At 38.4% G+C, this 13,310-nt stretch overlaps 1 protein-coding gene across 2 annotated transcripts in view; it reads left to right on the top strand.

Annotated features, from left to right (window-relative positions):
- The window catches only part of USP22 (ubiquitin specific peptidase 22), a 98,365-nt gene that overhangs the window by 73,413 nt on the left and 11,642 nt on the right, over positions 1-13,310 (top strand). For both annotated transcript variants that reach the window (XM_084536306.1, XM_084536305.1), the window contains 2 exons: positions 6,188-6,335; positions 13,000-13,105. In XM_084536306.1, coding sequence (XP_084392432.1) covers positions 6,188-6,335; positions 13,000-13,105 — 254 coding nt within the window. The remainder of the gene's footprint in view (positions 1-6,187; positions 6,336-12,999; positions 13,106-13,310) is intronic.

Genomic DNA, 13,310 nt, shown 5'->3' with positions numbered 1-13,310 from the left:
TGGTACAGTTTGTACCTTGCATAGAGGAGCTCCTGTTCTTTCACTTTCTCCCCCAGGTGAATAGCTTTGTGATGTGCCTTTCCCTAGGTCTAATCTGTGGTGGATATGACGGGCGCATTCTTTTCATTAGTAAATAGTAGAAGAGCTTTACTATCTTAATTCCACATGAGTAATGTAAGGACTACATGGCTAGACATGAGCTTCTGGTTTTAAAAAGAGTCTTTTTTAAAAAACATGTGCGTGCACACATAGTCCTTTGCCTTTCCCTCAGTGACTGATATGCATTCATGGTAAGCAAACGAAAAAAAAAATATAGGGCCATAATATATGCTCTTACAGAGCATTTAAGGTAGCTGGAGACTACCACTGAGCAGGTCATTGCAGGTGAATTAAACTTATGTGAAAGATAAAGTTCCCCCTTAGCCTTTCCAGTACAAAGTTTTTTTCTAATAGTGCTCAGTACTTGTGTCACTTTGCAACTTTTCATGCTACGTATCAGTCATTACTTGCATATTACAGTACTTATTTTGGATATATTTTTCAATTATTCTCAAGTCTGTCAGAAGTAAAGGTAAAAACAAGAGACAGACATACCAATAGGTTGCAGCTGAGAATTATTCATACCAGATGTGCTGTTAATGGGAAAATATTACTCTGCCTAGATAAAAATTCAGTTATGGTGTAGAAATACTAGTTTCTGTAGATTGTTAAAAAACAAAACAAACAAAAAAAACCCACTACTATTTGCTTATTTGAAAAAGAAAAATAGCTGCTGTTAAAATCTTTCATCAGGTTGTAGTATAAAGTCTCATTTTGATCAATGTCACCACATTTTGCTTATACACTTGTATTTTAAAACGCAAAAACAAAACACACCTTTGGGAAATGAGGAAATGAATTTTGCATTACAGGTGGAGGGGCTGCAGGAAAGATCAAGACTTCTCAGGCAATTATTTATATTTCCTTTTCTATATGTGGAGCTCTGTTGATGGCCTAGGATTCCTATTGCTAGACTACACACAAGCATGTCGTGAAGAATGGGGCTGTTATCCATAATGGGGTTTATATGCAGTGTTCTCATTAAATTCAACTGTAATCAAGTTTAATTTCGCACACAACTTTGGGAATCTCAGCCTTCATTTCCCCAATCAAAATTCATGCCTACACTTGAATGAAGTTCTAATAATTAATGCCCGGCAAGTTGAGGGTATGTAAATGAGGGAAGAGCCACCTCTGATTTTAGACTGTGAAGATAGCAGTACGGTAGTCTGTGTCCTTATTTCATGTTGAAGTATTGCAGCTAAGAGCTGTGGGAGGACAACCAAAAGTGACTCAACCGCTTTAAAGTAAAACTAGAGCTTAGTCCTCCACAAGCAAAAGGGTAGCGTCGCATCGAACTTCATATATTTCAACACGCAAACGGTAATTACTACGTTATGTTTATAGCTCTCTGAGCACTCATTGTAAAATTCTGTTTCCCAGTCAGTTTAATTTTTTTTATGTTCAGAAATATGACCAGGATCTTGCAGTTCTGGAGTGGTTATCTTTCATGTCTCAGCTCTATGCAATAGTTTTGGCGAATGTTCCTATGCCATCTCTGCAGAGAAGAGATCTGAACGAAGGACAGCTAACCAGTGGAGACTGCAGTGCTCTGGTTCTCAAGAATTCCTTCCTAATTGAATTACTAGAGAAACTTTGGGTCAGGTTCTAGCTTGTTTTTATGGAGCTTTCCCACTGGAATTAACTGATGCAGTTATCCCAAGGCATCTTGCCCAGTGACAGATGATCAGGGCAAGGGTTAATTTCATCTCCCCTCCACCCTTTTTTCTGAAGGTGTGATCTTAGGCAAAAGGAATGCCGGGGGATCCAGTGAATGCACAGAGTAAGAATTCCTGGGGAGAAAAAGACTGTTGTGAACATTAAGCAAAACTTACTATATATCAATAAGCATATTTTTGCTCTTTTGCTTTTTAAACAGAATAGGAGGGTCTGTTGTTGTTGTTGAAGGTCACTTAGTTATGTAGGTTGTGTCGGTGTCTTCTCTTTGATAAATAGGGAGGCGCAAAGTTCTTCTACCTTGAAGTAGGTTGGTGGTGAGTAATGAGTGTCAGATGGTTCTCCGAACGGAGTTCTTGCCTAATAGCTTTTCTTGCAAATATGCCAAGCATTGAATCTCCATTTGTTTTAGAAAATACCTAACTGCATCAATTAGCATTCTCATTTGTGCTACTTGAAACCTATTTCTCAATAGAATCATGACATGAATTACAGTGCATGAGAAAGGGAATGAAAAGGGTTTGGGAATAACAGATAGTGGTGAAACTGGATGGAGGAACGACAGAACACAAACCGTTCATTGAGCCTTTTGGCTGAAAGGGTTTGTGCACTGCTCTTACCTACTGGTATCGGTGCTTTAGTTTTGTTTTGCCAATAAAAATTAATTCCGAGATGGTCCACGTCCCAAGGTTTATGGAAGTCCTTTTACAGAATAACCATTCGGTATGTTAAGATTAGTGGATCTGCACTCTGTGACCGGAATAGCAAGAATACCTGAGAATATAGTAGAATGCAGTGCATCCACTCAGAAACGTAAAGAACAAAGCCTTTTTTATTCCCATCATTACTCATCCTCACAAGCCTATCAACGTGCGCAGTGCAACTATGTGGAGAATTGAGAAGTGAGGACAAGAAGGAAAAAGAATGAGAAGATTTATGGCTTTGGTAACTCAAGATGGTACAGTATTGAAATAGCTTATGCATAAAATAAGTTACAACAAACGTACAAAGGCGAAAAAGTAACCGTGACCCTTAACATAGGCAGTGCACGTTGTAAGGGAAAATGCAGATTTTGTGCCTATGTAGTAAAATCTTGACTCTGAAGTAAGTACAGAAAATATTACATATGCCTGCAAGCACAGCTGTTTTTCAGATTCCTTGAAGCATTACTTTTTTGTTGGAAAACCTCTAGTAGGTGTTCTCGTATTCTGAGAGATACGTGTTACCCATCCCTGTATCCATTGTAAATTTTCTGTACGTTTAGGTCTTAATTGAGAACCAATTTCCAAGAGGAGCTTTTAGCTTCTCAAATTGGACTGGAGCCTGGGACAGGATTTATGCCTCTGAATTTGATTACGAAGCCAGGAGAATGTTAAGTTGATATGTATGCAGGATAGATCAGATGTATCTGTTCACGTAATTGGGAAACTACCTTGTATGTGGTTTTGGCAGGAGGAGGAGAAAAAAGTACAGATGCTTGGTTGTTTTTTTTTTACCCTTCCTCACTGGTATTGATATAATTTTTGGTAACAATAGTGCAAACTACAAAGCCTAAAATCCCCCAAGTAGTATTTAAGGGGGTGGGGTGGGATGGGGAAGTTACGGCTACTTGGGTTGTATGTAAGGATGGGGACTTCGGATCCTGTTTTGTCCCTGAACAGCAATTAAATAGCGTCTTACCAATCATTTTCAAATTGCTTGAACTAGTTCTCTTCAAAATAAGCAACTAATACTGCTGGATTGGAAACAGTTTAAAACAAAGATTATTTTAAACTGGGAAGAGATGTGCCATTGAAGTATTTTAAAGGTGACTTGCAAAGACATCCTTGTTTGTATTTGCACACTTAAATGAAAAGGTTTGTATAACAGTGAATTAATAAGGCTTTAAATGGATTTTTTTTTTACATCTCCTTTTTTTTTCCTTTTCATGGATTGGATCAGCTCTGATAGTCTTTTTTCCAGCAACAAGGAAACAGCATGGCTGGGATGGGTGTTTTGTACATTCCAGTTAAAATGTTGGTGTTGAATATGCTCAGGTCCTTTTGTTTCATTTTTGATGTATTAGAACAGGGAAGCTTTCCCTACCCCCTCTACATATATTCAATTGCATTTTTACTAGTTGTGTTTCTAGTTTGTGTGATAATAGCTAATAATGTGATAAAGCTTCTTGTTAGATTCTTCTAATCCTAATGAAGCACTAGAGAATGTAAAAATCTGCTGGCAGGTCTAGCGTCTGCAGTGGAGTAATTACGGAGAGTGCTGTTGGTTAAAATGACCAGAGAGCTCTGGGACTAATTGTAAGGAGTGACAGAACAGAGAAGTTTTATTGCTGCAGTTCCCTGAATTATGTTGAGCAGCAGCTGCGTCAGCAGATTTCAATTACCATCCCACTGCTCCAGTCCCCTGGTGTCATTCTTGTTGGCATCAGAGTTAACTATTGATCTTTTTATTTATAGAAGCATTTTGTGGTGTTTGGCTGCAGAGGTATATCTTCTTATTTGGAAAAACTGGAGCTTGCAGTAAAGAAATTTCTTTGTAAGGAAATACACTAAATCCCGACAGACATGAGGACTAGATGAGAAAATTGTGCTACCTTTTGCCTACCCATCCCTCAAAAGACAATCTGTTTTATCCAGGGAGGTTTGTAGCACCAGACCTGTGCTTGCACTGAGACGAAATGCTCAGCCTTTGCAGGGAAAAACATGGGGCTGGGAAAGGAAGCCCCCCCCTTTTCCAGTAAGAGTGAGAAATTCCACACTAATGTTGTGGTTTTTTTAGTCTTATATTTGTTATGTGTATTTGCTGCTTACTGTCTTCTGTGTTTGGGAAAAGGAACTAAAAATAAATGGCCGTCGATTTGATAGGATCTTGGCAAAATGCAATCGTGGTGTTGCAGGCACCCTTTACTGGCAAGCATCTCTTTGAAAGGTTAGAGAAGGCAAAAGGCTTTATGAATTTCCACTTGTCGAAAATAAAATATTGCCCCTTTAAATACTTTTTTTTTTTTAATTTTAAACTTTCTCAGTTAAATACCAGTGTGATCAATATGTGTTGGTACATTGCCATGGGGAAATTTGCCATTGCAGTTATTCTGTTCTTATCAGGCTGCAGACCAGTGATTCCAAATCCAGATGGAGCCTGAAGCCCAAGTGAATAAACTCTTCTGGGCCTTTCCCAGCTCCCTGTAGGGGCACCACGAGCATCTCTGCCTTCCTTTTGGAACCAGTATCACGGTGCAGGAGTTCTTGAACAAACACAGAAGTCAGCTTGCTCCAGAAGGGCTTGTTAGCTTTAGCCTCAGACTATGGATGCCAGACTGAGTGGCAGAAGTAAGCAACAGGTGATGGGAGACTCGAGAAGATGAGAATTAAGGAGTTGCAGTGGTAGCACTTGGATGGAAATGGAGAGGGGAGTGGAAGGAGCTGAACCTCAGTCCAGGGAAGCAGAGACCATTACCTTTTTTTTTTTCTTTCTTTCTTTTTTTTTTTTTTTTTTTTTGTTTAAGTGGGACCTGGCTGTTTGTTTTTTATTTAAAACCAAAAAGCAAAAAAGTCCACAAATTTCTGTAGGCTCTGTCATGCTGATAGAAGACTGTGTCTCCCCAGCTGCGTGCTACCATTCGCCAGTGGTGTTTCACATCATCACAGTTTTGCAGACTGAATAATTTGTCTGTGCACTCCCTAATATGCTTCTGGCAAAATCAGCTGGGGCAATTTCAGTTGCTACTGTGGCTGATGCGACAGATTTTGACTAAGGCAGATTATGAAGCAGATGCAGGAGCTGGTCCAGGAGCAGAACTTCGGGCAGCGAGACCCTGCAGGAGTGGTAACAGGAAGCTGACTTTGGGGAGTGGGGTAGATATTGAGTAAATTTGCTCCCAAAGCCTTGCAGGGCCACAGTATACAATGAAAGGCCAACACCTACATGAGGCTGCTATCCTGCTTGTATTTTTCCTGTAAGATAGGACTGGGTCTTGGTTCAGGGGCTGGATGGCGGTTGACATCTGATATTCTCATCCTCACTGTCTGTCCCCAGTTTTGAAGGCTGTAATTTGTGAAGAGAATTGCTGATCTCTTGCAAATACAGGTTTTTGTTTTTTTTTTTTTCAGACTATTTTAATAAAAGGCAGTGGTATCAGAAAGGAAGTTTTGAGTTGTTTGTCCCCCTTTTTTAATGCCAATCCACTGTAAAATAAAGGAAATTCCAGGGAGAAAAGTGAGGTGCTCAGTTCTGGGATCACTCCTTCGGTAGTCTGTGACAAAAGGCTGTCTGTGTGTCTCATTATTAAGGCCATCAGAGTTAAATGGTTTAAATTTATTTGACTAATTGCACTCATTAATTTTTTAATAATTAAATGCATTGAGGCTGTGTAACTTGTTAACAGTCATGTCCTTTTCTTTGCTTTGAGCAGTTTTACTCTGGGCACCGATCTCCTCACATTCCATATAGGTTATTGCACCTGGTATGGACTCATGCACGGCATTTAGCAGGGTACGAGCAACAAGATGCACACGAGTTCCTCATTGCTGCATTAGATGTGCTACACAGACACTGCAAAGGTAAGGCTTGTGCTGAGTCTTCAATCAACAAGGAATATTGGATCAAAAGGAGGTAGAACGAAGTGTGTGTCTTCCAGTACAGCAGTCTTAGCAAATTCCTTTAAAAACATTTGGTAGACTTGAAGGAAAAGACTTAAATAAACTATTCCTACTGTCAAAAATTACCTAGAGTTAAAAACAGAGAAGCCTTTACATTGGTTTGAATCACCATCCTGTTCTGTTATTGGTTGTGAGTCACTGTCTTTTCTTTTAAATTGCCATTTAAATTCTATTTATACTTGAGGTAGTTGGAACTCTTTAGTGTGTCATCGCTGATGAAAATAACATATAGAGGAGGCTGTGGTTTTGCTTAAATAGTATTCCGCTGTTTTTATGCTGCCCAATTGCTTACAGAAATGTGAATAAGAAAAAGAGTATTTGTTTTTGATATATTTTATTATTCTGTATATAAAATGCATAATTGCACAATACAGTAAAAAACAGTTAATGACATCCTTCTAAGAAGGAAGTATCTAAGGCTTAAATAAGTGGATTTGGTAATACCATATGAAATTACATATTTTAATGTTTGTTAACTGAATTAAATCTAAACTGAAAATTCTCCAAATTGCCAATGGTTGATCCAGCTTGATTCACTTACAAGCATAGTAAAAATCGCTGGGAAAGTAAGGGAAATAGAGTAGGGTTGATACTAGGGGAAAAAAAAATCCTTCGTCACTAAAAATAAGCTTTAAAGCACTCAGATTTCCTCTAGTGCTTTTAGAATAAGCACTTAGAGGTTAGCTTTCTGTCTTATCAGAGGGCTTTCAAAGGGAAGGCTGCTGCTGTTCCTTAAAACATTTTGAAGTCTTGCTTTTATCTTCGAGATAATCTTACATGGTAGCAGATGTACTTGTTCAGATTCATAATAGGTGTCCTCCAAAAGAGTCTTCTCCAAAAGGACTATTTCCAAGGAAAAGAGTACGTAGGACAGTTCTTTAGTTGTTATTAATATCTGTCAGTTGATAATCACTACCAGAAATTCAATAACCTTAATGAAACGAGTGTTGAAGTGCTGAATTGCTATCAAAATACTGACCTCCTTCTTACTTTGTGTTAACACTGAAAAAACTCTGCTGCGAACAGAAATACTTTGTGGTTCCTGTAAAACTTCTGAACCATTGACCTAACAAATCTTGAAGCTTTTTCATCTTCTCTGATATAAAATGATGCTCACATTTCTTGTATGCTTCATGATCACTTAGTGAAGGAGTATTTTCTCCTCAGAATTGAAGAAAAAACCGCCTTGCAACAATAAAGGTCCTTGCACTGTTTTGAAACTGATAATCTGAAAAGACTTTTTTTTTCTTGTGTTCTGGCTCTAAGTGAAGACTATCTTATGCATCTTCTGCAATTACCAACAAAATTGAGCTTTCCCAACTGTTTCTTTACTCTTGGTTCTATTTGGCTTCTCTGGCCAAACTGAAAATGTGAAAGAAGATATGTCAAGCATACGTTGTTGGGAAGGGTATGTGCATACGTGGGGGTTATTTTACAGTTGTTTGGGTATCACAAACTAGTTGTAAACACTGACTTTTTGTTCACTATCAAACTGAATAGCGGTTTCAGCTGGATTGAATTAGGTTTTTGCATCTTTAGCACTGAGTTTTTTTGGCTTGTGGGCACCACTCGCATTCAATGCGATGACTGAAGTTCAGTTGTTCAATGAGTCTCCCTAAATTTGAGCTCTTTGCATGACTATGACTAAACTGTTACAACGCTACCAGTGGGAAGGTGCTACCGCTAAATCCTTGATATCTGTGCACCCAGGTTTTTAAACTACAGTTTCTGAAGAAATGGAGAGGCTTTTAATCAACTACGGTAAATTATCTGTGCCACATCAAGGTAGTTGAAAAGAAGTGGTTGAGCAGTTGTGTGGGAACCAAAGCAGTTCATATAAACCAGAATTTCAAGTACGGTCAAGATAAGCCACTTCTGGAATGAACTAGTTATTTAGCTCTATAATGAGAACGTTTTCCCACTTATATACTTATGTATACAGACAGATACGCACATGCAAAGTATCCATATGAAAAATATTATTACTACTAATAAGAATGCCCTAAAGCTACAATAAGCAAATAATGCCTCCCCAGCCAGCATTAAATACTTGTTTTTACTGAATTAAAAAAGAAAGCCACAGTAATCGAGTTCTGCCATTGAAACGCATTCAAGAAAAAAATAATCATGGGGAAAAGTTTGTCCAAAAGCCCCAGCTTCTGGATTCAAGATTATCAAGTATTTAGGGATGCAAATAAATGCAAGTATGCCTTATGCTAAGACCTATATAAATACCCAGTGATACTTGTTTGGCTAACTTTAGTCATTTATCCCTTTTCCATTCCATTTACTCTTTAAAGGAAATGTTCTAATGCAAGTCAGAATGCTGTGAATTCTCGTTATTGATATCTGTCGTTGCCTGAATTAGGAAAAACAGAAGATTTTGTTGTCCATTAAAAGATCAGTTTTTGTAATACTGCATCTTACGAAATAAGCTTCCCCAAGACTCATGTATGGACTGGCCCAAACATTCAGAAGAAAAGCTCTATTTATCTTCGGATTTGCTTGAGTGTTTGTCTGACTTTTGCTTTGCCACCCTTTCTTTTTCAAGGGGAAAGTGAGTGTGGTGATCTTTTTTAGGGAAGGGTTGTTCAGATGGCTTTAAGGCAGTGTGTGTGAACAAAACAGGAACTTCTTATTTCTGGATCCTTTTTTTTTTTTTCCTTTGGAAATGGTTCTGCATAAGATCATTTAAAGCTCCTGCTGAATGTCAGATCTGATTTCAGCAAGCCCCTAATTATCTTTAAGGTATATGCAGAGGTACACACACCCTTTAAAACTTTTATTCTTTTTTGTTAAACACTGGTTGGATGTGTACTAAATTTTAATGGCCTCTGAGAAATTTTGGAAGCTCGGGGTACCATGTAAATCGTGTCCCAGGGGTGATAGCTCTTCTTGTGATAGCACTGTTGTGTTCAGCTGTGGCATCAAGGCAGGGCATATTCTGAGCATTTACCAGGTCTTCTCTGTGCTGCTGGAGTGATACAAAATGTGTCTGAATAAAAAGGAATTGAGTCTGTTGTTCATATGCATTGCTATTTTTCATTCCAACAGCTGGAGAAGGATGGATTAACTGAAAAGTAGTATGGGGGGGGAGCTAAGCTATTAATTCCTCCTTGTGCTACCATTCACCAAACTGCACAAGATCTGTTCTTAAAAGCATACTCCAAATAAAAACAAGATTATTTTTTTTAATACTGAATTATTTTTTTAAGCATTACTACTGAAAATGACTTTTACAACTGTACCTGCATTGCTTGCTGTTCCAGTCTCTTGCTGGTTTGATAGTACTTAAAGTTCTACATTGTTGTTTGCTGGCATTTGTGGTCCTCCTCCCCACAAAAGCTTTGAAATGAGATTCAGAGCTTACTCTACAGTCAGGTATTGGCCTCTTTGCCAGAGTAATGCTCAATATGACGAGCCAGTTCTAATTACCAGTGCTGTGGAAGAAATTCAGAGTTCTGATTTTGCAGACTCCCGTGACAGTGAGGTTCCAGTCATCCAAGTATGTTGTGTTTTACCGTGTCTTGGGCATCCTCAAACTGGGAGAAACTCAGACCACAATTGTTGCTTTCTTACAGGGAGCAAGACTGTGCTTCAAAAGTTAATATTCAGCCCAGTGAAATCTGGCTGTTTATTTTTTTTTCCTTTTATTGCAAGAGCAATACCACTTAAGCAGCAAAGAGCAGTAGCTATGATGTGCATTTATACACAAAGATTTGAAAAGCAAGTTAGAAAAATTGAAGTAATGCTGTATTTTGATGCCAAACTCAGCCAGTATTATCCAATTGCAAAATACACGATGGAAGTTGGTGACAAAACCTACTTAGTATTAGCTTTAAGTTGGAGTTTGGTTTTGAAATAATCTGTTTTTACTGTTGATACTTGTGATTTACCTTTAGAAGTATATCAAATGTGTATACATTTGAGCAAAAGTTAATGTGCTTCATTATTGCACAGGCACAGTAGCAATTTCTCTGTAAGTTTCATTTAATTTGAGTCCAAGCTCTTATACTCTTTTTTTGTCATTTATAATTACGTTAATGTGTATATCGATGTATTTTCAAGTTTAGTTTAAGTCTTGTACTCACAAATTTCTTACGATAAGCTGCTGGTTTTCCTAGTAGGAATTGTGAACAGCTTTAAAAATATAACTATGAAAGTGAAACCTACTTGGTAAGATAGAAATGTTGAAGAGAACCTTAACTCGAGCACAGCAACCTAGCAGCTTCCAGTTCTCAGCTGCATAATATACCTCCTCTCAGCATCTGTTACATACTGACAAGTGTGAGTAGGTGGTAATCTTACTTTTTTTTCCCCTCCTCTCCAACCAAATGTCATGGGAACTAATGTTGAGTGGGTAATGCCCTTCTGTTTTGCTGTGAACAAGCTTGCAGGATATTCTTTTGAGACCCTCTCGTCACTGATCCTGATTGACTTGTGTAATTGAAAAGGGAGCTTCGGTGCTCTCCTCTAGTCAGACATGGCTGTCCGGTAAAGGTGTCTAACAGGGATGTTACCTGTGGTTCAGTGAATGTCTCAGGATGCTTTATCTCTGCTTCTGCCCCCTGAAAACAAAGTCGAGGGAGGGAATCGATCTCAAATGGTGAGGCTACAGGAATGTAGTTGTGTGTTGTTCCTTTAAAAAGGGGAGCTTTACAAAGAAAGATTTTTTTTAAAAAAAAAAAAGGAATTACTTTTTTAAATTACTTTTTTAAAGCTTGTATGTGATCTTTTTGTAAAGGTGAAGAATGTCTTCTACAGTCTCTATACATACGTTCTATTTATTAGCTTAACATATCGTCATAGACCATCTAAGGATCTCAAGTTCAGTAAGATTTAGCTGTAGTTCAGATCAAGAAGTGTTTGAGTCTGAAAACCCCCAACTGAAAGCACGTGTATTTGAAATCTTATTTTAGAGCATTTTGTTCAAGAGACATTTTAAGGAAACAATATGTTTTCCTTGGCAATTCAAACATTTCTAAAGCAGGCAATTGAGAGCTTTTCTGAGGTATTTAGGATCTAATAGACTCAAGTGGCCAACTGCAGCTTAGTAGGTATCACCTTTATCTTTTTTTCCACGTCCAGTATCAGGTGAAACCTTTGTCATTTTATAAAGCATCTTCTACAAACTTCTGAAGCTTTGGAAAAAATCTCATCCCTTCTTGATATTGCTGCAAGAAGACTCCAGCAAGAGCACCTTATGAGAAAATTGTTGTTGTTTTTTTTGTTTTGGTCCTGTGTTTTTGAGTTTGTTTTGGTGTTTTTTGACACACTTGACTAGAAAATAATTATTTTAGAGTAATAACTGTGATTTGAGGAGTCAGCACCGTAGTATTTAATTTCTGAAAGTGAAATATTTACTACTAAGTTAAATATACCAGGAAAACTGTCCAAATTTAATTGTCTTAGCAGTTTTTATTTTACAGGATATTGGAAGAAACCTGAAAATGTGCTTTACAAAATAATTAGCCGCTGCTGTAAATACCTTGTGTGTGCATCTCTGTTTACAAAGCAAAACTAATTGCATCTATCCTACCTAAGGAAGTAAAGCATAAGTGGCAGAAATCAAAGGAAAAGCATATCATTCCTATTTTACCTATGGGGAGTGGAAGGAGTGTGCTTCAACGCTGAGAACTGTGCCCAGAAGGTTTTGGTTATTTATGTAATGCTCTGGTTAGTCTCAGAAAGCTGACTTGGCCTAATCTTGGCACTCAAATCCTAAAAATGAATCGCTGCACTCCTGAGACCCGCAGTGACAGTGTATAATGAGATAGGTACGTGTTCTTCGTGCCCCGTGGGAAGTCAGAGGGTTGCCGTGTCTCTGTGAAGAAGCTGGGGGAAGACACAGCACTCACCTTCCCACTCCTGATAAGGACATCTTCCATTTTTTCACTGGTGAAAACTTGAACTGGCAGTAAATGCTGGAAGAACAGGCTGCACGCAGCAGGCTGGAGCTTTATGGGTCTTAACAAAGCTCCTCCCCTTGCTGTAGTCTCAGAAGTTTGCCGTGTTAAAATTAAAAAGTAGTATTTGCTGACGTTTTTCCTCTGTGTTCATTTAGGAAAATAATGTGCTATTGAATGCTCTGCCTAAGCAGAAATTAGTGCTTCTGTGGTGAAGTGCTGGCCATTTGTGTAGATACAAATGTTGCACGGCGGCCCTCTTAGTGAAGTTTAAATAGTTATTTTCATTAACCACCTTGGCAGCTCCTTCATCTTAGGGGCTGATCTTCATACCACAAAGTACAAAGTAAATCTCTGCAGAGGGAGGCAGGGCTATGGCTTGGAAAAGGGGGTTTGTTGACTGCCGTTACAGCCTAAAGCTTCACCTCTATAGATTGAGTTAATTGCATTTGGTCACCTTCTGATTCTCTTCTGTATTTTGCTAGAAGCTCCTTGTTTTTCTTTGCACAGCATTTTCAGGATTGTCTGAATTGTCTATGTGAACGTGTAGTATGCTTATGAGAGTGCATTATAATGAGTTACCGGAGAGGCAGTCCAAGACAAACCACCATTCCCCAGGAAGATTTTTGACTTCTCAGTCTGTGTTTGCATTCCTCCAGGTGATGATAATGGGAAGAAGGCCAACAACCCCAACCACTGTAACTGCATCATAGACCAAATCTTCACAGGCGGACTGCAGTCTGATGTTACCTGTCAAGTCTGCCAGTAAGTGCTTTGTTTCTAATTCTGTGCTCTGATTTGAAACTCCACTCTCTAGTGCAACAGTGTGGTGAATCTTTTCTTTCTTGGATAAAATAAATTCCTGCAAGACAACAACTGTTTTAAGGACAAGATGAGCTAAATACAATCAATTACTAGTTAACCATCATATATTAAGTCATGCCAAAGAAAAAAAAAAGCTTTCTGGAAA

Source organism: Aythya ferina, assembly GCF_964211825.1.
Source record: "Aythya ferina genome assembly, chromosome: 15".
Classification (NCBI taxonomy): Eukaryota; Metazoa; Chordata; class Aves; order Anseriformes; family Anatidae; genus Aythya; species Aythya ferina.
Note: the sequence above shows the minus strand (reverse complement) of the source record. Positions and strands in the feature narration are given on the sequence as shown.